The 26,468-nt window shown below is 40.9% G+C and overlaps 1 protein-coding gene across 1 annotated transcript; it reads right to left on the bottom strand.

Annotated features, from left to right (window-relative positions):
* Positions 1 to 10,478: 10,478 nt before the first annotated feature.
* On the bottom strand, positions 10,479 to 21,961 carry LOC128216945 (solute carrier organic anion transporter family member 1A6-like). Its single transcript, XM_052923695.1, has 6 exons — positions 21,885 to 21,961; positions 21,038 to 21,579; positions 16,477 to 16,563; positions 12,860 to 13,057; positions 11,858 to 12,022; positions 10,479 to 10,675 (listed from the first exon to the last, which is right to left on the bottom strand). Exons 1-6 carry the CDS (start codon positions 21,947 to 21,949, stop codon positions 10,479 to 10,481), a joined length of 1,254 nt encoding a protein of 417 aa, XP_052779655.1. The 5' UTR covers positions 21,950 to 21,961.
* Between the last annotated feature and the right edge of the window lie 4,507 nt (positions 21,962 to 26,468).

Genomic DNA, 26,468 nt, shown 5'->3' with positions numbered 1-26,468 from the left:
GTCGTGGTGACTAAAACCCGGGACCCCCTTTCATTTTACATCGAGTGTGCGAGGTGGTTTGTACGCCGGGAGTAATTACTTATTATTAGTGTCATCGCTTGTATGCCATAGTTGGTTGTAGAGAGGGGAAGGGGAGTCGGTGGAGGGGTGTTGGGGTGACTTAAACGTAATCAAAACCAACGAAGTATGATAACAAGATTTATTCATTCAGTTTCGTTTATGAAAATTGTACTGCATTGGATGACACCGCACAGCAAGACACTTAAATGTGTTATCTGATAAGATAGCAGACGGTAATAAAGATACACAGAAGTTGTGTACTTTACATGGGCTGGAGTTATTTTGTTATCGTAGATATTGATATTTAATGTTTTAACTTCAAACTAGTAATTCAATTGATATCACATTATATTTTTTTCTTGATTTTCTGATTTTTAATATGTCGTACATTGATTGTTTAATAGCTTTTGTATTGATATTGCTTGTAATTAGTTACCAGTTTATATTGTTGAAAGCGCCTTTGAACGTGTATATAGAAATGGTGCTGTATAAGTTAATCGATAAATAATAATTAATTGTGTATTGTGAACAAGTTGTGTGTCAAGAAAGGTGAATAACTGGTATCAAGCGGGAGTTGATTATACAATTGTCCTTATGTGTATCATAACAAATTGTATGTGTCTCAACTGTTATGTGGAATCGCTTGGTATGTTTCATTGCACAATCTCGGGAAGAAAGAAATGCAAATTGTACAATTTCACTTAAATACCATCACTGCACCTAAATACGAATCATCAACATCATATTAACATTGGTCATGATAGGAAAGTGTTATTAATGAATAAAGGCATAATCTAATATTTTATATCGTAAAGCATACCGTTTAAATACTTACATGCAATACTCGTCTCAATATCGATATGGACATGTCATTGTGAGATATTGGTCCATGTCTGTTATCTATCAGTAATGACACCCCGCTGTGACAGATTCTTATCGTGCGGTCAGTACCTGGAACCATGCTGTCACTGATGACTATAATACGATGTGTATTGAACCCCAATCAATGGCGTTCTGGTTCAAAACGGAATGCTCCTGTGAACCAGAAATTAAATCTTGTATTTACACGGAGGTAACAAGTAAGAGTACGCGGTGTATGAAAGAAACATCGGAAGTCTGAATATTTATTTCTTAGTGTAATGCAGTTCAAGAGTACGTTGCACGTCAGTGTTTACGATATTAAAGAAATTTAATATAATACACCACTGAGGGCCATATGACATAATAAGGACAGGCCATTTACCCATCGAAGGTGTATATGGACCGAGGCGTAAGCCGAGGTCTGTTCACCTTCGGGGGCTGAGTAGGCGGTTATTATAATGCCATATGTCCCGAAGTGGTATATTATATGAAAGAGGGTGGTCTTAAGCGAAGTGATATTGCTAATTTTCGACCATATGAGAGCGTTCAGTTATGGCAGGATGAATGTGGACTTGAATTGGACCAAAGATTTGTATTATATATATATATTTTTCTAATTTAGATGAAAAACAGATTGTTCATTCACCGTGCCATATCCAGGCCACACCACGAGGAGGCGCTCTCGTCATGGCCCATCCCCCACCCCCACCCAAAACCTACCCTCATTTAGTTGAAGAAGTTACGTACTACAGCTTTAGAGAACATTGAAATGCAACAGCATCTTCAAAAATCATAAAAAATTGGTCTAATTGAAAATAACCTCCCTCCCTTATGGACTTTCACTTTTATCATAAAGCGATGATTATGGAATAATCCATCCCAGTAAATGTAGTCGACGTCAGCTAACCGTATTTATTGCTGGCCGTTTACAAAAGGAGTAATTGCATTTGCGACGTGAGTTGCGCTGAGAGATATGCCACCTCAGTGAGACTGAAGTTTCCCTACAATGGGATTCACGGCGGGTCTCTGCAGCAACAAACTCACGCGCCTAAAAGGGTCTCACCGATTGTCTAGCTCTGACATAAATGGTACACCCCAAAATTGAATTTACCATGTATATCGTTTGACATAAAAGTGCATGTTGACATCAGCTAGCCGCTATTATTGCTTATTATTGGCGCATGGTTTTCGACGACGACAAAAGGTTAACGCAATTTGGAAAAAGGAGTAGTTGCACTTGCGACGCGAGTTGCGCTGAGAGATTTGCCACCTCAGTGAGACTGAAGTTTCCCTACAATGGGATTCACGGCGGGTCTCTGCAGCAACAAACTCACGCGCTTAAATGGGTTTCACTGATTGTCTAGCTCTGACATAAATGGTACACCCCAAAATTGAATGTACCATGTATATCGTTTGACATAAAAGTGCATGTTGACATCAGCTAGCCGCTATTATTGCTTATTATTGGCGCATGGTTTTCGACGACGACAAAAGGTTAACGCAATTTGGAAAAAGGAGTAGTTGCACTTGCGACGTGAGTTGCGCTGAGAGATATGCCACCTCAGTGCGACTGAAGTTTCCCTACAATGGGATTCACGGCGGGTCTCTGCAGCAACAAACTCACGCGCAAGCACTTCAAAATGTATGACATGTTTTACACAGGAAAGGCTACCGTGTTGGCCCTACCATTGAGTGGCGACTTGACCCTTTTCACACCTGTCAAGTGTTAATGGCATTACTACATGTTCCTATCTGGATGACGTACTGTATCTTTTGCATATTATAGTTTCCCAAATAGACGATTACTCATATCGACATATAGACGTTGCATATATCGACACGTTCAATTAACGTTAAATAAATGTACTTCGTAATATATGACTATGTACCTTGGTATACGTTAACTTCAAATAATGTTCGGCCCTGGTTATTCATCTTGTGAGTTACGGTTGGAAGGCGCTGGTGCAAAAACAGCTTATTTTTAGAACAGCAACAACATGTAAAATACAAAGTGCACATTGAGGGAGCACATCACTAATTGGCTCCATTTAAAACTTTGATCAGCTTGTTAAATTCTTTAAGTATATCATTTTCTGGGTTCACAATCAGAATTTAAAAGATATTTACCGTCAAAAAAGCACTTTTATTTCAATTTGAATTACCGTACACCATCTCCCGAATGACAAGATCAGTCCCTTTTTATTATTTCTTGCAAAATTATAATAATTATACGAAGAAATATTTGATTTCAGAAGTTTAGAGCAACAAATATAATGGAACTGTACTTAAATGGCCATTTCAAGTTTAACTAAAATTGGAACATCGATATTTAGACAAAAACAACACTATCTTGAAATACTCATGTAGTTTAGTATTAAGAATTGTCTTCTGAGAACATTATGCCAAAATATCGAAATGTTTAACCGTCTCATTCTTAACAAATTAAGTTGGTGAATCCCAAACATCTATTTCAGCCGTAATTGCGAGTTAAAAAACGTCACAGAAGCTAATATATTAATATGTGTAAACATATATCTCATTACTTTTAATTAAAATACAATTTGAACTTTTGTATAGAAATGTTAGGTAATGAAACCAAAAAATAAATAAAAATATTGCAATGTGCTTTGGCTGGATTCGAACCACTATCACGAAACCCTCAAAATATTCTTAGTCCCTGTGCTTAACACTACAGGCTAAAGCATTGAGTATCGAGTGGAGGTTTTATTAGGGGTGTGCTACCTTAATGGTCGCATACTTCAGGAACTGTACAAATACATTTCTATATTCCCCAATGTTCTTTCATATTATTTGTACACTGGTGACACGTCATCTTGTTTTGAGTAATAGCTGGATTATACACTCAATTCGCCCATTCTTAATCATCATGATTTAATTTCAGCTCATATAACTGTTTTAGAAAACAACACATTGCAGGGAATGTGTATCGGTTTAGTGGCAGTGAACTGCTACTACCATTCTTCTTTGTGATTACGCTTGGCTAGAATAAATCGCGTTATTAATCACAAGCTGAGGGATTTCGCTTTCTGTACGGCAAAATGGATTCGCACGCACGCAAGCACGCACGCACGCACGCACGCACAACTGCTTTGACTGTAGTCAGTGGCAAAAGTACAATAAATGAAGACAAACTTCATTCCAGATTAAAAGTGTTTAATCGGGCATATAACAGTTTTTTAAGAAGCAATCCTGCAATGTTTATCAACATGAACAGATACAAATTAACATTATTGACGAATGAAACGAGCACAATTACATGTACCGGCACACTGCCGACCTAATTCTATAAAACAACTTTTTCAGTCCCTTCTCATTTAAATGTACTTTGTCTCGCATGAACTCGGCTGGAAAACGTATGTGGGGAAGCCGCAAAACTTCAACGAGCTCTCTCTTCCCCAGCAACTGGTTAATTCGTGCGCGCTGGCTTGCAAAAGACCTGTACCCCAACCCGTCCCGGAATGCTCCACGCTCCCCAATCTCCAACACAAGGATGGTAGATACACCACTGTCAAGGAAGTCCTGGGCAATGTCAAGTACGGCCGCCACTATGTCTTCGTACGGATGCAGTTGTGATATCATTGCCGCCCAAACTCACTACCACCAAGTCCGCCCCGTACATCTTCACCTGTTTCAAAAGTCCTGGTTTGGTTTGGAAGCTTTCATCCCGCCCGCACCAAAGAAACGCACCTCCATAGGCACCTAAAAGAATACATTTAATATTGTAAATGGCTTCACAGTCGTTGCCTTTGTAATATTCTTTTCAATTATCACCTCATTGCAACATTGTTTTAATAATTGTCATCCGTATATATTCAATTGAAGTAAAACATAATATATACAAAACAGAATATATATGCGGCCTTTCAATTATAGAATTACTACACAACTTATGACTGTAACATTTCACAGTGTGCAAAGTGCTTAAACATCACATATGAATACATAATATATCATTGTACATTCAGACCTAATATTTAGTACGCTTAATTAGGTTGAGTCATTAAATCGTGACAGTAGGTGTTTACAAAAAGTCTACAAGCTGCACTCTCACAGATTGACCATCCTAAAACTTTTTAGTACGAGTATATTGGCATGTCGTTATATGACAACTAGAAACAAACACGTATAAATCGCCGATGTAAGCTAACTAAATAGGAAGTTAGGTTTTACTGTACATAGTGAGTGAACATGAAAAAACAACGCACCTTGAGGTCCTCATTGCAGAATGCGCCTAGTCGCCAGACGTGACTGTCCCCGAAAATTGCAACTTTCTTCATTTTTAATAACAAGAGTGAACACAACATACATGCAATATATTTGAACACACCTTTATATATACTGACAATCTGACGATTGTGCTCAAGCCATGCCAAGGTGTTAATTCTGCTACAAACACTCATTACACGGTTCTAACTTTGATATATCAACAAGCGCTTTCATTAGGTACTGCGAATTCACACCTTTTTACCAAACACGTGAAATTTAACATATCACGTTCTCAAGGTGTTCCGACTTTAATTAGCCAATTTTAAAATCCACATTCGCTTTCAACTATTCCCCAAATATTCCTCGCCTTTCTTTTTAAAAGCAAATGCTTACAACGCTTTTCCTAAAATGTATTCACTAAATCTATATTGTACTATTATTATACCAAGAACAATACGAATATATTGATAAAACATACATATATATATAAATAGAAACACTGACGTGCAATGTACTCTTGAACTGCATTGCATTAAGAAATAAATATTCCGACTTCAGATGTTTCTCTCATACACCGCGTACTCTTACTTGTTACCTTCGTGTAAATAGAACAGAACAGATATTTTATTAAGACTTGTACAACGTACATCATCTTCTTAACCACAAATGAATAATAAATAAACAAACACATGGTATGACATAGGTTATACATAATATGAAATAGAATCATAAATACATTCAAAAAATATTCACATCAGGTGAGGATGAACAAAACTATTATAATTATAAGTCAATATTTAAAGTTGATCTTCAAATACTCCTTTGTGTAAATACAAGATTTAATTTCTGGTTCACAGGAGCATCCCGTTTTGAACCTGACCGCCATTGGGGTTCAATACACATCGTATTATAGTCATCAGTGACAGCATGGTTCCAAGTACTGACCGCACGATAAGAATCTGTCACAGCGGGGTGTCATTACTGATAGGTATCAGACATGGACCAATATCTCACAATGACATGTCCATATCGATATTGTGACGAATATTTCATGTATGAATTTACATAGTATGCTTTATGATATTAAATCTTATATTAAGCCTTTATTCATTAAATACACTTTCCTATCATTGTCATGACAAATGTTAAAATATGTTGATGATTCTTATTTAGGTACAGTGATGGTATTTATGTGAAATTGTACAATTTGCATTTCTTTCTTCGCGAGATTGTGCAATGAAACATACCAAGCGATTCCACATAACAGTTGAGACACATACAAATCGTTATGATACACATAAGAACAATTGTATAAATTAGGCACACAATTGTTAGATATTCTTTTTCTTATGTACAAGTGATTCAAAGGTAATATTTCTACTATTGATACAACCTTATTCATTGTGATTTGACTATAATGTTTTCTGGCTTCATGTGAATGACCGTCCGATACTCGTATTGGGTATCATATGAATTGTAGTTAGAAATTTACATTATATCTGCCGCCATGTATATATGTTTTGTATAGGACCTCATTAGCCATGTTTATGGTATGAGAGAATAAACCGTGTTTGACTTTGACTTTGAATATAATCAACTCCTGCTTGATACCAATTATTCACCTTTCTCGACACACAACTTGTTCACAATACACAGTTATTATTTATCGATTAACTTATACACCACCATTTTTAACCACACTTTCAAAGGCGCTTTACAACGAAATAAACGGATAACTTATTACAGGAAATATCAATAACAAATAATACACCTTTAAAACATTCAATATACGATATACTTAAAATACGAATAGCAATCAAACACAATGAAATGTGATATTGAACTAGTCGTTAAAACATTAACATATATGAAATTAAAAGGACTTCCCGGGATTTGTCCACCCCCTCGTCCGACTTCCACACCCCCCCTCCACCCACCAACAACTTTGGCATACAGGACGACCAAAATGAAGTATTAAATATCGGCGTACACACCCTCGCATACTTTTTTGTATACGATAAGGTACGACCCTACCCTCCCTTACCTCTACAATTTGAAATGAGATATGTGAAAGTAGTATTTGAGACTTCTTCGTAGCCACCACCCCCTCCTCCGACTCCCCCACCACTCTCCAACCAACCTCAACCACGACATACAACCCACTTAAACACAATACAGTTTTAAACCATACTGCATACTCTTGTGTATGTACTTAGAAATATGAATGGGGTTCCCGGGGTTTAATCACTCCCTGCCCCACCCCAACTACTCCGACTCCCCCACCCCTCTCCAACCACCAAGATATACAGCATACAACCCACTAAAACACAATGCAGTTTTGAAAGAACGGCGTAAGAACCTCCTCGCATACTCTTCTTTTGTACGAACTTTTGAAAATGAAAGGGGGTCCCGGGTTTTAGTCACCACGACCCCCACCCCCACCCTCCCCAGGCTTCCCCACCCCTCTCCAACCTCCAACAATTACGGCATACAACATTCGAACACAATAAAGTAGTAAATCCGGGCGTATTAAAGAAAACGCTATATACCTCAGAGAATGGAAGGGATTTTCGGTATTTACGGGGATTTCGGTAATTCCACCGACCGTGCCAGCACGGCATTCGTTATTTTATGTTCCAATGTAACATATTTTTCACTCGTTTGTCCCCACATATGATACACCGGTTAAACGAAGTAGTACTGTAAACTGGAGGTATACAAGCCAGTAGCCGGTATTACTGAAAACAGTGGGTACGCGAGTCAGAAGTCAGTGGTACTAAACACCGGTGGTACGCGAGTAAGTAGCCGGTAATACTGAACATCGGTGGTACGCGAGTCAGTAGTCGGTAATACTAAACACCGGTGGTACGCGAGAAAGTAGCCGGTAGTACTGAACACCGGGGGTAAGTGTACCAGTAGCCGGTTATACTGAACACAGGAGGTAAACGTACCAGTAGACGGTAATACTGAAAACCGGTGGTACGCGAGTCAGTAGCCGGTAATACTGAACAATGGGGTAAATGTACCAGTAGCAAGTAATACTGAACACCGGATTAAGCTTACCAGTAGCTGTTAATACTGAAAATCGGGGGTAAGCGTACCAGTAGCCGGTATTACTGAACACCGGGAGTAAGCGTACCACTAGCCAGTATTATTGAATATAGATGGTACGCGAGTCAGTAGCCGGTAATACTTAACACCGGGGGTAAGTGTACCAGTAGAAGGTAATACTAAACACCGGAGGTAAGCGTACCAGTATACGGTAATACTGAACATCGGGGATAAGCGTACCATTAGCCGGTAATACTGAACACCTGTGGTAGACGAGTCAGTAGTCGGTAATGCTGAACATCGGGGCTACGCGTACCGGTAGCCGGTATTACTGAACATTGGGGGTAAGCGTACGAGTAGCCGGTAATACTGAACAGCGTGATTAAAGGTCCCAGAAGCAGGTAATACTGAACACCGGCGGTACGCGAGTCAGTAACCGGTAATACTGAAAACCTGGTGAAAGCGTAAAATAGCCGGTAATACTGAACACCGGTGGTACGCGAGTCAGTAGCCGGTAATACTGACCACAGGTGGGTAAGCGTACCAGCAGCCGGTAATACTGAACACCGGTGGTACCCGAGTCAGTAGCCGATCATACTGAACATCGGGGGTAAGCGTACCAGTAGCCGGTAATACTGAACAGCGGGGGTAAACGGGTCAGTAGCCGGCAATAATGAACACCGGGGGTAAGCCTACCAGTAGCAGGTTATACTATACACCAGTTGTACGCAATTTAGTAGCCGGTAATAATGGAAACCAGGTGTAAGCGTACCAGTAGCCGATATTACTGTACACCAGTGGTACGCGATTCAGTAGCAGGTAATACTGAAAACCTGGGGTAAGCGTACCAGTAGCCGCTATTACTAAACACTGGGGGTAAGCGAACAAGTATCCTGTATAACTGAAAACCAATGGTACGAGAGTCAGTAGCCGGTATTATTGAATTCCGATGGTACGCGAGTCAGAAGCCGGTAATACTGAACACCAGTGGTACGCGAGTCAGTTTCCGGTAATACTGAACACCGTTGGTTCGCGAGTTAGTAGCAATTAATATTGCACACCGGGGATTAGCGTTTCAGTAGCCGGTCATAAGTTAATTTTCGTTATTGCCTTGAGAAATTTAAGGCTTGGTATAATAATAGTAGAGTATTTAGCAAATTCGGACAGCCTAAAGATTGTATGTTCATCAATATCCGGTCAATACTTGCTAGATATAATGTCAATGGAAAATTAATTTCATTATCAAGAATATGTAATTCAAGTTTTTCATTCTTGTCTAATGGTAAATACTTCTGTTTTTTAACCGTTGATAAGGCTTATATACAGGTTTAATCTATCACATAGGTGTTAAATAAAAGTAATCCAAGTGTGAATATTGATGATGAGAACTAGACGTGTATCTTAAACCTGTTGCCATTTTAAAGCTATCTTTTCAAATAATAAAAACATTTTTGTACTTCCCATGGTAATTATGCAAACTACGTATTATGTCAAAGGGGGGGGGGGAATAAGATATACATATAGCTTTTATGAAGCTATTTGTATTCAGTGAAAGACCGATACGAGATAAATATATCGTGGTGTAAGATCAAAAAGTTGAAGATGTTGAAAATTATGAATAACTAGGTGTCATTTTTTTTTGAAGAACATTCCATTGCTGAATTGTCAATGCGGAAATCATGTCATTGGCAAATCAAGACAATACTTTTTTTTGTAAGTTGTACATTTGTCATTCAAAATGAGTGTCGCGCTGGCACGACATTCGACATTCAAAAATGAGTGTCGCGCTGGCACGTCATTCGACATTCAAAAATGAGTGTCGCGCTGGCACGACATTCGACATTCAAAAATGAGTATCGCGCTGGAAATGAGTGTCGCGATGACACGACCTTGGACATTCAAAAATGAGTGCTAGGTTTAGTAGTCTGTTATTGTTTTTTTTTGTTTTTTTTATATAGTTATTTCTTTACGGTATGTCATATTGTAATATGTCTTATTGTAAAATGCCCAGTGTGTCTCTATCAACAGGTATATATGTTGAGCGTAAATAAAACTTGTACTGCGAAACTTTCTTTCAGAGCCTAGATATTTTGCTATATTTTACACACTGCGAAGGAAAAAGACATAATAGTTTCTGGTGACGCGCCATTTGGGTCTGAGAAAAAAGAGGTGTTCCTCTGCATATAACGTTACATACGTTTTTTTGAAGACATATATAAAGAGGTGCGGCTCTATGCCATTTACAAATACCAGTTAAATGGTACGTCGTTGATTGTTTCTCACGTTTGGTTGTGAAGCGGATCGGTGACGGACTGAGATCCACATCCGAGGAATGTTGCTATAGTGAGGAAACTGGTGACGAGGAGATACATGACCACCATGGCCCCTAGATGGGTGGCAGGAGTCATCTTCCAGCGACGCGTTACCGTCCCGCCAACCAGACTCCCAATACTAAACGACAAGATACTGACCACGCCTAAAAATATACACAATTATCTTTGACGTGAAGGTTGGAATGACTCTCAGCAACAAATGATATATGCGTCACGTCAATCATTTCCAGTACGACATCAGACGACACGATACTCAGCTTACCTAGATGATGCACATTGTGATGATTTAATTGTATACAGGAAATTGGGGTTTTGCACACACTGTCACAAAAGAAGTGACATTATTTAATATGTGCATATATCCGTCTGGTCTACCTTCTTCACCAAACGCAATAAGTCGATCAATTTACAGTCATTCAAAATCAAATCTCGCCACATAATTATGACATATAATGAGAATACATATTCAACTGAAAAAAACTGAAGAAAAAAACTTATCCCACCCAGACCTTGACAGCCGGTAAAATATAACAAAGCCCGGATGTACGGAAAATTTTTTGCTTGCCCTTGTCATAATCGTCCATTGTACAGAATATATTCTGTATTATATAATTCACTGAAATAACATTTCCAGAGAGTATTTAAGCTGTATCCATAGAAACCGGTTGAATGCTGTTAAACACCGCGACTTTAGGTCCGATTAAGATACCCACGGAACATATCTGGTTTGCAATTCAAACTCAGTCGATTTACTGATGAAATATAATTTAAAGTGTACGCCAGTATTTAAGTAACTATGAAGTTGTACTTTACATGAAATAATTTACGGAACTTAAGAATGGAAAGAAAAATAGTATGTCACTGTTGGCGTTCAATTATCCTTCATATTTAAAAACACTTAATAGCGTGATTTCAATTTAAATGATTTGAACTTATTGTTTTTTGTGTGTCATTTGTATTGTCCCTGTCATGATAACGTCATTTAAAGGCCAATATTCAGATATTTAATTACAAAAAAAAACAAAAAAAAACATCTGCAATGGACCATCCTGGAAGATGGATGTACCCAAACCATCGACAATATTCCACACACGTGTTGTGATAGACCTATCTTCCACCCCAGACACTTGGAAGATACAATACTGAACATAATTGAGAACATCAATATTAATTATGTTATAGAAAATGCCCATTAGAGCTTTAAAGTAAATATTTAAAACGAATATCGGTCATGTTAAACAAATGACTCTTATCTCGTCAACAAATAAGTTTTACATACTTATAAGAAGTATTTTTAGAGTTAAACAACATTCAATTTAGCTCACCCACGATGATGTTGGCTTTCCAGGCTGGTACGAGAAACTGGGTCTCCATGTACTTGGGTTCAAAGCCCAGAAAAATGGCGAGGGAGAGGATCTGCAACACGGAGGACATCAGCGTCAATATGTACACGGGCCTCCGAAATATGGCCGACAGCGCCTGGACCACATCTGTTAACAAACGTACATAGCTCTATTTATAGAGATGTTGTGATATGACATACTAGGTACTCCCTCAAACTATGCGTTGCGGTAAAGCTCTAGGGCCGATATAAATGCCCCAACTGTTCGCAATCATTTCTCCACCATTTACCGTCGTTTAATATTTTGATAAGCATGTGAACTAAGCTGAAAAAACGACATTCGACAATTGACATTCAAAAGATGAATGTCATACTGACACGACTTTGGATAGCACGACATTGGACAATTAAAAATGAATGTTATGCTGGCACAATATGACATTTATCTTTTGAACGTCCAATTTCCAGTGAAGGGACAGCACGACATTCATTTTTCGAATGTCCAATGTAATTTAAATAATGTATGTTTTGCTAACAACTGCGTTGGTAGTGTTTGATATATGTAGTATACTTAGTATATTGCACTTAACCCTGATATCTAACAGCCTTGTCTATTGCTAAGTATGGAAATTGGCGTCCTTTAAGGTGATGTTGGTAAGCAGGACAATTGGCATACATGGTTTTCTTTCGGATTTATTAATCGGTCCTGAGGTAAAAACAAAATCAGTCTCTACGATTTCTGTAAAACAGTAACGTTTTCAGGACATATACCTTTTCATAATGAGCATCATTAAAGTATTTAGAGTACTCGATTCAATCGGGAAAAGGTCCGAAAACTCGATTACCAATTCTAGTTCTCGTTGCTATCCGTATATATGGATAATGCGTAATACAACGTCATACAATAATTTACAGAATATGTATACAAGCAATGTCACTGTGATCGGCATACACAAAACAGGTTTGGAACTTAAGTGTGACTTACGTTTCAATTCACCCCTGACCGATGGCTGTTTCCTTTTCCGGTTCTCCTCCTGGTCGTGTCGCAGTGGCGGCTGGCCGTTGAGATGCCGCGGAAAGAAGAACATGGGAACGGAGACGGCCGTGGTCGCCAGCCCGATGATAAAAAAGCCCAGCCACCATGCGCCGATATACCGGCTGTCCGTCTTCGAGAGGACTGTGGCTGATGTGGACAAACAACTCATATCTTGGGCTCGTATAGGTAATGTTAGACTATGATGTAGGTCGGCTTTCGTGTGAATCTCATAGATAGAACTTACGATTGGCCACATTTGCCTGGTAAGTAGTGATAATTATATATTTCGGCTCTACTGTTCAATATGCACCATTTCTGACTAAAAAATGTGAACAAAATCTTGGCGATTTCCCCAAATCCTCCCTGCAAACACTTTAACAAAATAAATTCCGGTTTGGAAGGAGGGGCGAAACGTTTACGCCCCAAATTTATTTTTTTAATTAAATTTAAATTTTCAAATGTGTCAGTAGAGAAAAAGTATTAAAGGAAATCCTTCGACGGATCTTTCTTACCTTCTCCTGACCTAAGCGAGTCAGAAATAAAAACTTTTCAATATTTTCAGGTCCAATGTAGAACCCTCATAGTTAAAGATATATTGGTTTACACATTTCGTCGCCATCTTCGAAATTAGACTCCAAATCCTCATTTAAACTGCCCTAGACTCACATGACGTACCCTTTGATTACTAAAGCAATTTGATGTCCTTTATATTAGCGACACAATTCACATCCCCTTAGGGTTCGGATCGGCACCACTAAAGATAATTGCTACGGCACATACACTCGATTTGTACCGCGAGTCTTGTATAAAACAGGTACTTAGAATATAACCTACAATTAGCCAATGAAATGGCAGGTAGGCAATCATTTAGAGCAAGGCTTAATTTCAATTTTCGCGGTCGTTAAAGGTCCGCCTACTGCCACTCATCCGATACACACTACTTGCGTCATTGAAAATTTGTCCGATTGTATTCCAAGTCAGGTTTTTTTATGACCTGAAGTAATATCTTAATGATTATGAAGGGCTCGTTCGCTACTATCACTCTTCACATGCGTCTCGTATAAACAAGCTTCTAAAGTTCCGGAGCAATCCTGACATCAGAGTTTAACTACAAATTATGGTAAAGTTGGACATTTGCATCGAAAACAGTAGGAAGTATCTTGAAATTATTATAATGTGACGTGTGATGGAAACAATTTCAGAAGGGGTCGAAGCCTCTTTACCCAGATTTGGGCACGATATCGTCACACTCAAACATACCCCGGTTAGTTTTTAGGGTGGTCAAGTATCAGTATAATACTTTTTAGACATTTAACAAATAGATAGCCTGTGTACGTGAAGAAAGCCGTAAGCAATGGTTCATGCATAGCTTCTATAATCATAACTTGTCGATGGATCTTTTTTTTCCAGAGTTTTTTGTTATTTTGCGAATGTTTGCATCTTTCGATACTTTTTTACCTTAAACTTATTTTTAGCATCAAACTGACGAAAAATTCCGCAGAACCATCCTACAGTGACTCTTTGGGGCTTAGTATGCACATACTAATAATGTTCAAATACCTTAAAATGACACCAAAAGTATAATTGAACAATTACATTCGCGGAACGAATATTGACATGTGTTATCATAAAAGTATTTTTGATCAACGAAAACCCAGCTTTAACAGTTTTATGACTTGACGCTTATTAGCTCTGCATTCACACAACCATACAATTGAGTTAAGAAATATATTTCGCTAATTACAACAAACTCATATACATTCAAACCTGTTTCATTTCCTCTTTAAAACAAGATTCATAAATCAAATAAGCTAGACCTCTTTTAGTATTTACCTTAATGTTAATGTTTTGATGCCTTTACCCGATGATGTTTTTATCATTTGAAAGGCTTTAGTTTGCTGATTATTATATTATATGTAATAAAAGAAGTGCACAAAGATATTACAGTGAGTATTTTGCTCTTTGTGTCAATTCAAATAAGACGTTAACGACAGCAATCGCAAGTTTAATTGTTATAAGTATTATTCATTATTTTTATTCTATGCGGTGTCATATTATGTTCTATATATTATAAATATAATAATACTAACTTTATTTCATGAAGATCACACATTAAGTTACGTAAGTATCTTCTTTACAATGTGGTCTTCAATGGATTCTACAAACGTATTAGTATACAATTCTCATCCAAACAATAACGAACACGACGACATTCAAACACAACTTATACTCAGTACAATGTTCAAAATTATAAAAGACAATAATAAATCGCATTTAAACCAACAATTTCAACAGACTGCCATTCACTAATGTCATTGTTTTGTCATAAGGTGTTTTTTTCAAGTGTTCAGGCATGAGACCTTGCAAAAACTTATAGATAATAAGTCCAACATTGAATTTACATATATTGTCAAACCATATCCTGCCTAATTCTTTAAACAATGGACTTGATGACGTTTTAACAGGTTTTCTTAGAATTATTTTTGCAGCTTTTTTCTGAATAATAGATATTTTACTAATGTGTGAATGTATACATCTGCTCCATATAGAACAACAATAGTCCATTGTAGATAACATATACGCATTGTAAAATAGTTTTTGCTTATCATAGCTTAAGAGGTAATTAATTCGTTTTAGAAGTGCTATTTTAGAATTCAGTTTCCTACAAACATTTAAAACTTGTTCTTTCCAACTCAATTGGTTATCAATAATAACTCCAAGAAATGTATGGCTTGTAACCTGTTCCATAGTCGTATTATTTAACAGAAATGTTAAGGAGATGGGTTTTGATTTGTAACCTTTGTTAATCAACATGCATTTTGATTTTCTTGAATGTATCAACATGTTATTGTTAAAGCACCAAGAGGCTACTGAATCCAAATCATTCTGCAATGTTTTTTGAATATCTGTCACTCTTAAACCCGATATGTGCAAAGTGGAATCCTCCGCGAAGACATTATAAATATTGCATTGATCTTTGACAACTTACATATATATAGATATATTATTTTTTCAAATGTATAAATAAAGAACAGTATGGTAAGATGTATTTCTGAAAAAAAGAAGACTATAAACTGTATGAAAAACTCATTTTCTTTTAAGCAGACAAAGCCCCTAAAATGATACCAAAAACATATGCGATCGCCATGCATCTAACAACCACATAGTCATGGGTCGGATATCGTAGAATAGCAAGTTTCCAATCAGCCCGACAAAGTTTCTGACAATTTGGTATACCAAAAAAATAAAGGAATCGCAACGAAGCATTCATTCATAAATACAAACAAAATTAAGCCTGAACATAACCGACACAACCAAGAGTACGCAACATACGACCAATATATGGAACACGTCAAGTCAAGTCTCGTACATTTTTTTAATATGAGGCTATTTTATGCCGTATCATGAGCATTGCCAGTGCCTTTACACTAAAGAGTACATATGTATATAGTAGACTACCATTGAATGAACGTGATATTGCAGTGTTTAAAATAAAGTATACACTGGTTGAATAGACTTCAACAGCCATACAACTTGGGGTTCTATAATTAGTTATGTATGCATACCTTTGAGCGTGACAAACATATTGCTGGATAAACTTCCCATCCCGTAGCCCAGCGCCAGTCCGAACACTGCAATGCCCGATATGATACCTGCAGACAGACAGACATTCAAAAAAGCAATTTATATAATGCAGCACATTCGTTTATGCAACATTTAAACTGTATTAAATTGACTGTTTAATGCAGCCAGAGTTAATATTTTCAATACCCGCACAGGTTTTTCCTGGACTGGTGGCTCCCTCGCTCAGGTCGGGGTTAATGGGTTAGATTCCCGGAAATATGGCACACTCGCTCCGGTCGGGGGTAACGAGTTGGATTCCCGGACTGGCAGCACACTCGATCAGGTTGGGGTTAACGGGTTAGAGCACCGGACTGATGGCCTACTCGCTCAGGTCAGGGGTAACGGGTAAGATTCCAAGACTGGCGGCTCACTCGCTCAGGTCGAGGGTAACGGGTTAGATTCCAGACTGGTGGCTCACTCACTCAGGTCGTGGGTAACGGGTTAGATTCCCGGACTGGTGGCGCATTCGCTCAGGTCGGGGGTAACGGGCTAGATTCCCGGACTGGCGGCACATTCGCTCAGGTCGGGGGTAACGGGTTAGATACCCCGACTGGTGGCTCACTCGCTCAGGTCGTGGGTAACGGGTTATATCCCCGGACTGGTGACTCACTCGCTCAGGTCGTGGGTAACGGGTAGGATTTCCGGACTGGCGGTTCACTCGCTCAGGCCAAGGGTAACGAGTTAGATTCCCGGACTGGTGGCACACTCGCTCAGGTCGGGGGTAACGGGTTAGATTCCCGGACTGGTGGCACACTCGCTCAGGTCGGGGGTAACGGGTTAGATTTCCAGACTGGCAGTTCACTCGCTTAGGTCAAGGGTAACGAGTTAGATTCCCGGACTGGTTGCACATTCGCTCAGGTCGGGGGTAACGGGTTAGATTCCCGGACTGGTGGCACACTTGCTCAGGTCAGGGGTGATGGGTCAGATGCTAAGACTGGCGGCTTACTCGCTCAGGTCAGGGGTAACAGGTAAGATTCCCGGACTGGTGGTTTACTCGCTAAGGTCAGTGGTAAAGGGTAGGATTCCCGGACTGGCGGCCTACTCGCTCAGGTCAGGGTAAACGGGTTAGATTCTTGGACTGGTGGCTTACTCGCTCAGGACGGGGATAACATGTTGGATTCCCGGACTGGCGGTTCACTCGCTCAGGTCGGGGCTAACGGGTTAGAGCACCGGACTGGCGGCTTACTCGTTCAGGTCGGGGATAACGTAATAGATTCCCGGACTGGTGGCTTACTCGCTCAGATCATGGGTAGCGGGTAAGATTCCCTGACTGGTGGCTCACTCGCTCAGGTCAAGGGTAACGGGTTAAATTCACGGACTAGTACCATATTCGTTCAGGTCAGTGGTAACAGGTCAGATGCTTGGACTTGCGGCTTACTTGCTTATGTCCGTGATGACGGGTCATATTCCCAGACTGATGGCTCACTCGCTCAGGTCGGGGGTAACGTGTTAGATTTCCGGACTAGTGGCACATTCGCTCAGGTCAGTGGTAACGGGTCAAGTGCTCGGACTGGCGGCTTATTTACTTAGGTCAGTGGTAACGGGTCATATTCCCAGACTGGCGGCTTACTCATTCAGGTCAGGAGTAACGGGATATATTTCCAGACTGGTGGCTCACTCGCTCAGGTCAGGGGTAACGGGATAGATTCCCAGACTGGCGGCCTACTCGCTCAGGACGGGGGTAACGGGTTATATCCCCGCACTGGCAGCTCACTCGCTCAGGTCGGGGATAACGGGTTAGATCCCCGGACTGGCATCTCACTCGCTCAGGTCATGGGTAACGGGTTAGATTCCCGGACTGGCGGCACACTCGCTCAGATCGATGGTAACGGGTTAGATTCCCGGACTGGTTTCTCACTGGCCCAGGTCAGGGGTAACGGGATATATTCCCGGACTGGGGGCTCACTCGCTCAGGTCAGGGGTAACGGGTTAGATTCCCGGACTGGTTGCTCACTCGTTCAGGTCGGGAGTAATGGGTAAGATTCCCGGACTGGTGGCTCACTCGCTCAGGTCGGGGGTAACGGGTTAGATTCCCGGACTGGTGGCTCACTCGTTCAGGTCGGGAGTAACGGGTGAGATTCCCGGCCTGGTGGCTTACTCGCTCAGGTCGGGGGTAACGGGTTTGATTCCCGGACTGGGTGCTTACTCGCTCAGGTTTGGGGTAACTGGTTAGATTCCTGGACTGGTGGCTCACTCGTTCAGGTCGTGGATAACGGGTGAGATTCCCGGCCTGGTGGCTTACTCGCTGAGGTCAGGGGTAACGGGTTAGATTCACGGCCTGGTGGCTTACTCGCTCAGGTTTGGGGTAACGGGTTAGATTCCCGGACTGGGTGCTCACTCGCTCAGGTCAGGGGTAACGGGTTAGATTCCCGGACTGGTGGCTCACTCGTTCAGGTCGGGAGTAACGGGTAAGATTCCCGGACTGGGGGCTCACTCGCTCAGGTCGGGGGTAACGGGTTAGATTCCCGGACTGGTGGCTCTCTCGTTCAGGTCGGGAGTAACGGTTGAGATTCCCGGACTGGGTGCTTACTCGCTCAGGTTTGAGGTAACTGGTTAGATTCCCGGACTGGTGGCTCACTCGTTCAGGTCGTGGATAACGGGTGAGATTCCCGGCCTGGTGGCTTACTCGCTGAGGTCGGTGGTAACGGGTTAGATTCACGGACTGGTGGCTTACTCGCTCAGGTCAGGGGTAACGGGTTAGATTCCCGGACTGGTGGCTCACTCGTTCAGGTCGGGAGTAACGGGTAAGATTCCCGGACTGGTGGCTCACTCGCTCAGGTCGGGGGTAACGGGTTAGATTCCCGGACTGGTGGCTCTCTTATTCAGGTCGGGAGTAACGGTTGAGATTCCCGGCCTGGTGGCTTACTCGCTCAGGTCGGGGGTAACGGGTTAGATTCCCGGACTGGTGGCTCACTCGCCCAGGTTGTGGATAACGGGTTAGATTCGCGGACTGGCCGTTCACTCGCTCAGGTCGGGGGTAACGGGTTATATCCCCGCACTGGCAGCTCACTCGCTCAGGTCGGGGTAACACGCTTAATTCCCGGACGCTTAGGTCAGGGGTAACGGGTTAGATTCCCGGACTGTTGGCTCACTCTCTCAGGTCGGGGGTATCGGGCTAGATTCCCGGACTGGCGGCTTACTCGCTCAGGTCGGGTGTAGCGGGTAAGATTCCCGGACTGGAGGTTCACTCGCTCAGGTCGGGGATGACGGGTAAGATTCCCTGACTAGTGGCTCACTCGCTCAGGTCAGTGGTAACGGGTCATATTCCCGGACTGGCGGTTCACTCGCTCAGGTCGGGGATGACGGGTAAGATTCCCGGACTAGTGGCTCACTCGCTCAGGTCAGTGGTAACGGGTCATATTCCCGGACTGGTGGCTCACTCGCTCAGGTCAGGGGTAACGGGATAAATTTCCAGACTGGTGGCTCACTCACTCAGGTCAGGGTTAACAGGATAGATTCCCAGACTGGCGGCCTACTCGCTCAGGTCGGGGGTAACGGGTCAGATCCCCGGACTGGCGGCCTAGTCGCTCTGGTCGGGGATAACGTGTTAAATTCCAGGATTGACGGTTCACTCGCTCAGGTCGGAGATAACGGGTTAGATTCCCGAACTGGCGGCTCACTCGCTCAGATCGGAGATAACGGGTTAGATTCCCGGACTGGTGGCTCATTCGCTCAGGTCGGGGGTAACGGGTTAGATTCCCTGACTGGTGGCTCACTCGCTCAGGTCGGAGATAACGGGTAAGATTCCCGGACTGGTGGGTCACTCGCTCAGGTCGAGGGTATTGGGTTAGATTCCCGCACTGGCGGCTCACTCGCTCAGGTCGGGGGTACGGGTAATATCCCCGGACTGGCGGCTCACTCGCTCAGGTCGAGAGTAACGGGTAAGATTCCCGGACTGGCGGCACACTCGATCAGGTCGAGGGTAACGGGTTAGATTCCCAGACTGGTGGCTCACTCGTCAAGGTCGAGGGTAACGGGTTGGATTCCGTTTCCCTCGACCTGAGCGAGTAAGCCACCAGGCCGAGGGAAACGGGTTGGATTCCCGGACTGGTGGCTCACTCGCTCAGGTCAGGGATAACGGGCAAGATTCCCGTACTGGCCGTTCACTCGCTCAGGTCAGGGGTAACAAGCTAGATTTTTGGACCTAAGCAACTCGTTCAGGTCAGGGGTAACGGGTTAGATGTTCGGACTGGCGGCTTACTCGCTCAGGCCGGGGGTAGCGGGCTAGATTCCCGGAATGGCGGCTTTCTCGCTCAGTTGGGGGGTAGCGGGTTAGATTTCCGGACTGACGGTTCACTCGCTCAGGTCGGGGATGACGGGTTTGATCCCCGGACTAGTGGTTCACTCAGGTCGGGGGTAACAGGTTAAATTCCTGGAAATGTGGCATACTTTATGAGAATTTAGCAATCAATTAGTCATGCGTTTTCGTATGGAAGTATACAGGTTACGTTTTACTATTAAATTCGACTAATTTAATTCTATTGATGTGATTTATCATCTTACCGAAGTAGAATCCTGTTTTCTGTTGATCAACGTTGTCGTCGATGTATTGTGAGGAGTAGGGGTAGCAAGGCGCTTTACCAGCCCCTTGTAGGATCATCCCGATGTTGAAGAGGACGTACGCCATCATCTTGCTGGAGCCGCTAGCCGCCTTTTTGAGCGGAGCGCTAGTGGTATTGTCAACCGGAGTCCATCCATCCGTTGAGCTGTCGTTGGTGGAAACCGTGCAAAGTGTTTCGTGGATTTTACGGTTTGGGGCTGTGTGTAAGGTTGTGTTTTCTGTTTGGATAGACTCTATCACTTCATCGTAAGAGAAAGCCACGAAGTGCGGCAAGGCAAACACAAAGGCGGAGAGGCCGCAGATTATGGTTGCAACGCCTATGCTCCTGGCGAGGTGGAGGCGGCGAGCTAAGTAGCTAACAAACACCGTACATATCACGTAGCCTATCTCCCATACGGTAAGAAGCCAGCCGGATTCGGAACTGGTTAGTCCGAACGCCTTCTCCATATTGCTGATCTGGGAAACCGTCAGCGACCATAGCGACCTGGAACACAAAAAGGCTTATAACCTTCTTGGCGCTTCTTTGTTAATTTTGAAGGATAACAATGGCACACTTAAGGTCAGTGCATGAGTTGTGATTTTTTTACGAATAACTGTGTCAATACCAATAAATAACTTTCAGAACTATTTTTGGTAGCATTATCTGTACACATGGTTGGATGACGCCCCTATATGTTGTTGTTTTTCATAATTTAATTTTCCTAGAGTGATAAATTGTCAATTTTGAAGACTACTTACGCTTGTAAATTATCTGATTAAGTTATAATACTAAAGACAATGTGAACTTACCATGACAATAGACTAAGAAAACCAAAAATGACCACAAAACTGTTTATTCCGGTAAAATAAATCATTCTGTCACTCAGTTACTGTGCAAGATATTTATTTTTCTGGTTTTTAATATTATAATAAATGCTGGGGCATATTTTTGTACGTGACAATCTATAAGTTATGCTATTTCTCTCTGATGTAAGCGCCATATTTCACTTAATTAACATGACTATAAACTTAATGTGAATTGACATACTTTCAAAAGATGATACGTTAATTTATCATAATAATAATGATGGTAAAAACGTAAACGAATAAACGAAATACAGACGATCACAATGCTGGAGTTTCTTAAAATCTTTCTTTGGACCATAAAGATCCAACTATCCCCAACATCGCGTACACAATAAGGGCCGGGAATTCCCATACAAGCGTAACATGAGCGATTGTGATGCGATTGCAACTGGCAATTATACAGGTATTTCTAGATTCGATATAAAATGTGAATATTGTTCTTCATATATCAAAGAAGATGAGAAAACACTTTATGTTGCTAAGTTTCGTACAAGTGCAACGTGAACGACGTGTTGCGTTCTTCATATCTGCTCACGTTCGTACTGTTCTCTGTGGTGACGACCAGGAATTCAGCTGTGACAGGTTGCTTATTTAAGCCTCCTATAGTAATCTAGTATGCGACTTTAGGCTCCTGAAAAGCTTCGTCTTGGTTATCATGATCAGGACTTCAATTACGAGCACTTACAACACCAGCACGTCCATCACCAGCACTTACATCACAAGCATCTACGTTACCAGCATCTACATCATCAGCAACTACAGCACCAGCACCTACAACACCAGCACTTCAATCACCAGCACCTACATCACCAGCACTTCCATCACCAGCACTTTCATCACCAGCACTTCTATCACCAGCACTTCCATCACCAGCACTTCCATCACCAGCACCTACATCACCAGTATCTACATTACCAGCACCTACATCACCAGCACTTCCATCACAAGCACCTTCATCACAAGCACTTCCATCACCAGCACCTACATCACCAGCATCTACATTACCAGCACCTACATCACCAGCACTTCCATCACCAGCACCTTCAACACCAGCATCTACATAACCAGCATCTACATAACCAGAAGTTCTATCACCAGCACCTACATCACAATCACCTACATCACAAGCATCTACATCACCAGCACCTTCAACATCGCTATCGACATATACACGCCCACAAGTATGTATGTATCGTTCATGATTTCCATTGTTACAATGGCAACAGCGTCGACCCTTAGTTGTTACAGGGAAACAATCCATGATCAGTGGAATGAAAGACAAACGCATTGTTAACAGAAAATCGATATCACAACTCCTGTCTGATGTTACTTGATTATCATTTGACGTTTCTTCTTTACGTTAGTTTCATATTGGCGACGTACGTAATAAACATGCACTGCTGACAAATTGTTATGAAGTATGTTTAGCGTATTTTACTTCAGTTTTGTAAAGAAATTGGGTGACAGTTAATACACTAACTTCACTTTTCAAAACCATGCACTTGATGGGTCAGTCAATATTTATCTTTTCTGGCAAAAAGTTGGGAACAAATTGTTCGTAAATTAATAGATACATTCACATGAAAAGAAAAGTGCAACCTTGGCATACATGATTGAGGCCCAATTAACAAATAAATTAATACTGATGACAGGCTTTATGATTCAATGAGTTATACTTCGCCTTTCATGGAAATAAATGGAAATTAATTTTGTAGAAAGTACTCGTAGATTACTAAAATGTTCACATGAAAAAAGAAACAAAAGTGCAATATTGAAATAACCTTATTTCCTATGCATGTTTAACTGTAGACTATGGACAAGACTGGAATGCCTCTATTTGTTACCTGCCTTAAATGCCTTTACTGTAATCTTGAAATTTTGTGCAAACCAAAGATGAAAGGAATTGTATGACATGTTTAAGGAAAATGTTGTTCTTTAATTTTATAGAGTATCGTTTTTTAGGATACTTAGATCTTACTAAGGATAATGGCCGTCTAAAACGTTTCAGTTTGTTTCTTCTTTTTATCCACATCAACGAGAAACACTGTTAAATCAAAGTAAATCAAAGCTGCAATACAGTACCTCTACACAATGTCGCTACCAGCCGCTTCATTACGTTTTAAATGCTTTGTTGCACTACGTACTTCAATAACATAAATAGGTAAGTCTCATTCTGGAAATGTAGAAATATCTTCATCAAAATCATGACTTGACCAAAGTTGTTCAGCCTCATCGTTATTGCAATCAAACGTATTGTTGCTAAGATTTAAAAAAAAATGTTTTAAAGTCTTTCAAAGAAATATTACAATTATTATCTTTGTTTTTATTTTCAAGAAATCCTAAATTCTCTTATTTATTTTTCCTTAAATTCTCAATATTCTTCATTTTTGTCGACACATTAGGCCCGTGTGAGATATAATACTTTTTCTCGATCGCTAATATACAAAGAAAATAATAACAAGAAAACAAGAAACACATTATTTTGTCATCTACTAATTATCAGCAAATATAAAAACAACAAAACAAGAAGTTAAACATTGACTTGTTTGAAATCATTCGGTAAAAAGATGACTTGCTATGTTCTGATGTCGTTTTTACATTATTAGTTGTATTTCTTCTCAAACGACAGAGAACGGCCCTAAATCAAGATTTAAACGTAATTTGTTTTTGGTAATGTTAATGGTATTTAAAATGTTTCATACCGTTTGAATTCTGATTATGAATCTAGTAAAGAATGTTTGTGACATTTGATGGATATAATGCAAAGGTAATAACAAAAATGTGCATATGTCTATCTATACATAAGGAAAGAAGATAGAAGGACCCCGGTTCATTCATCGCATAACTACCACATAACTATAACCGTGCAAATGTATCTTGTGAAAGCGTTGTTTTTCCTCACAGCGCTTTTTGCTGTCCGTGGCCAAAAACGGGACTATGTGTTTGAATTCGAGGACACATTAAATAAGACTGAAGACAACTGGCAGTATCGATCCAACGCCTCCGGAAACAAGACGTTACGTATCAATGACGAATTGGGCAACAAAAGCATAACGTTTACGTTGTATATAAAGCCGCAGGACAACGACCAGCAAGTCATCTTGCTGATCAAAAACATTGATTACTCGAACGACGGGCCGTCGGATGACGTCAACGTGCGATTTAACAATTACCTGCTCGGCTCCTTTAAGACGCGTGCAAATTGGGACAACGGATATGGATGGAACATGATACAGAACTCGGGGGACGTGGGCTGGCGGTTTGCGGTGATGAACGGGAAGTGCAATATCACCATCAGCGCCAAGACTGACCAGTGGGGCGTGGAGTTGGACAGGATCGTGTTTGAGACGGAATATCAGGACCCGGAACAGGACCTCATCTATAGCACCAAGTTCGATGGCTAATGGCCAACTGGATGTTACACATGCTACTGTTTCTGGACTAATTAGATCTGATCTCTTATTCCACAAAAGCTTAGAAAAACAAAATGTACATACACATTTACTTTTGTTGTGTGCTGTTGTTTCTTTTAATTAAGCTTATGGTTTAATGTTTATGAACTCGGGTATTCGATGTTGTGTTGACCACATTTTTAAAATGATGAAATCATCTTGCGCAATTGTACCATTAACATATTCAACATTATATTGAATGAATATTAAAAAAAATAAGAAATCCTTTATAACATGAAATGTTTTTCCACTTATACGGAGATTTGAGACATGTTCTCATGTTCTTTTAAACTTGTTCTAAGAACATTAGTTCCAAGGATTGGAATGGTTTTTTAAAAAAAGTATGTTTCTGGATTTTACTGTACAAAGTTTCTTTCTATTCTACAATATGCATTAAACACTTTGATTATATCAAAAAAAATATATGAGTATTGACGTGCTTTCCTGTGCTCTAATAATTCAGTTGTTTCTTTGTTCTTAAAAGGTATACCATAGTGTCAAGGATTTAATAAGCTATGTGATTTTATGTACTTTGAAGATGTATTACTTTGAACTCTGGGGTAATTAACGAAACTGTAATAATAAAAGATGCGTTATTTGTTCCGTGAAGACTTCTTACGACATCTGATCGGGTTACACCGGAACGAACAATGGATAGTGTTGATGATGATGACCAAACCCAATTACCGGGTATATTACGGACATAACCAGTGATGACGAAGTGGGCCGAGACCCCTCGGTTTTTGTTCGTATATATCAAGTCACGTGATATGGCGTCATGTGACCAGACTCCATTCGGCAGTTGTCATGGCGACAAAAATAACGGTTACCATGGCGACGAAACGCTAGAAAACCTTCGTGAAGATGAATTCCGGGTGGTATGTCTGTTGATCAAGTTGTGAAAGACTACGATTCAAGAGAATGAGATCTAGAGAGGAATAGTGAATTGCCATTGGACGAAGTATCTGAAATTAAGATATGATTGCAAACCCGTAATGGTGACCCTCTCCCTTTGCACTTGGAAAAGGGCATACGAACTATCATTGCCATGGCCGAAGGCGCAGACTTTAACTTA

Source organism: Mya arenaria, chromosome 2, assembly GCF_026914265.1.
Source record: "Mya arenaria isolate MELC-2E11 chromosome 2, ASM2691426v1".
In the NCBI taxonomy this organism is placed as follows: Eukaryota; Metazoa; Mollusca; class Bivalvia; order Myida; family Myidae; genus Mya; species Mya arenaria.
This window is presented reverse-complemented; position numbering and strand designations above follow the sequence as displayed.

Excerpts from the sequence above, each read along its gene's own strand:
- LOC128216945 (XM_052923695.1), bottom strand. The coding sequence starts at position 21,949 with ATGATTTATTTTACCGGAATAAACAGTTTTGTGGTCATTTTTGGTTTT. Across the intron at positions 13,058-16,476 it reads TATGTTTGTCACGCTCAAAG|CCACAGTCCTCTCGAAGACG; the intron begins GTATGCATACAT and ends TGTCCACATCAG. Across the intron at positions 10,676-11,857 it reads GAAAGCCAACATCATCGTGG|GCGTGGTCAGTATCTTGTCG; the intron begins GTGAGCTAAATT and ends GTATATTTTTAG.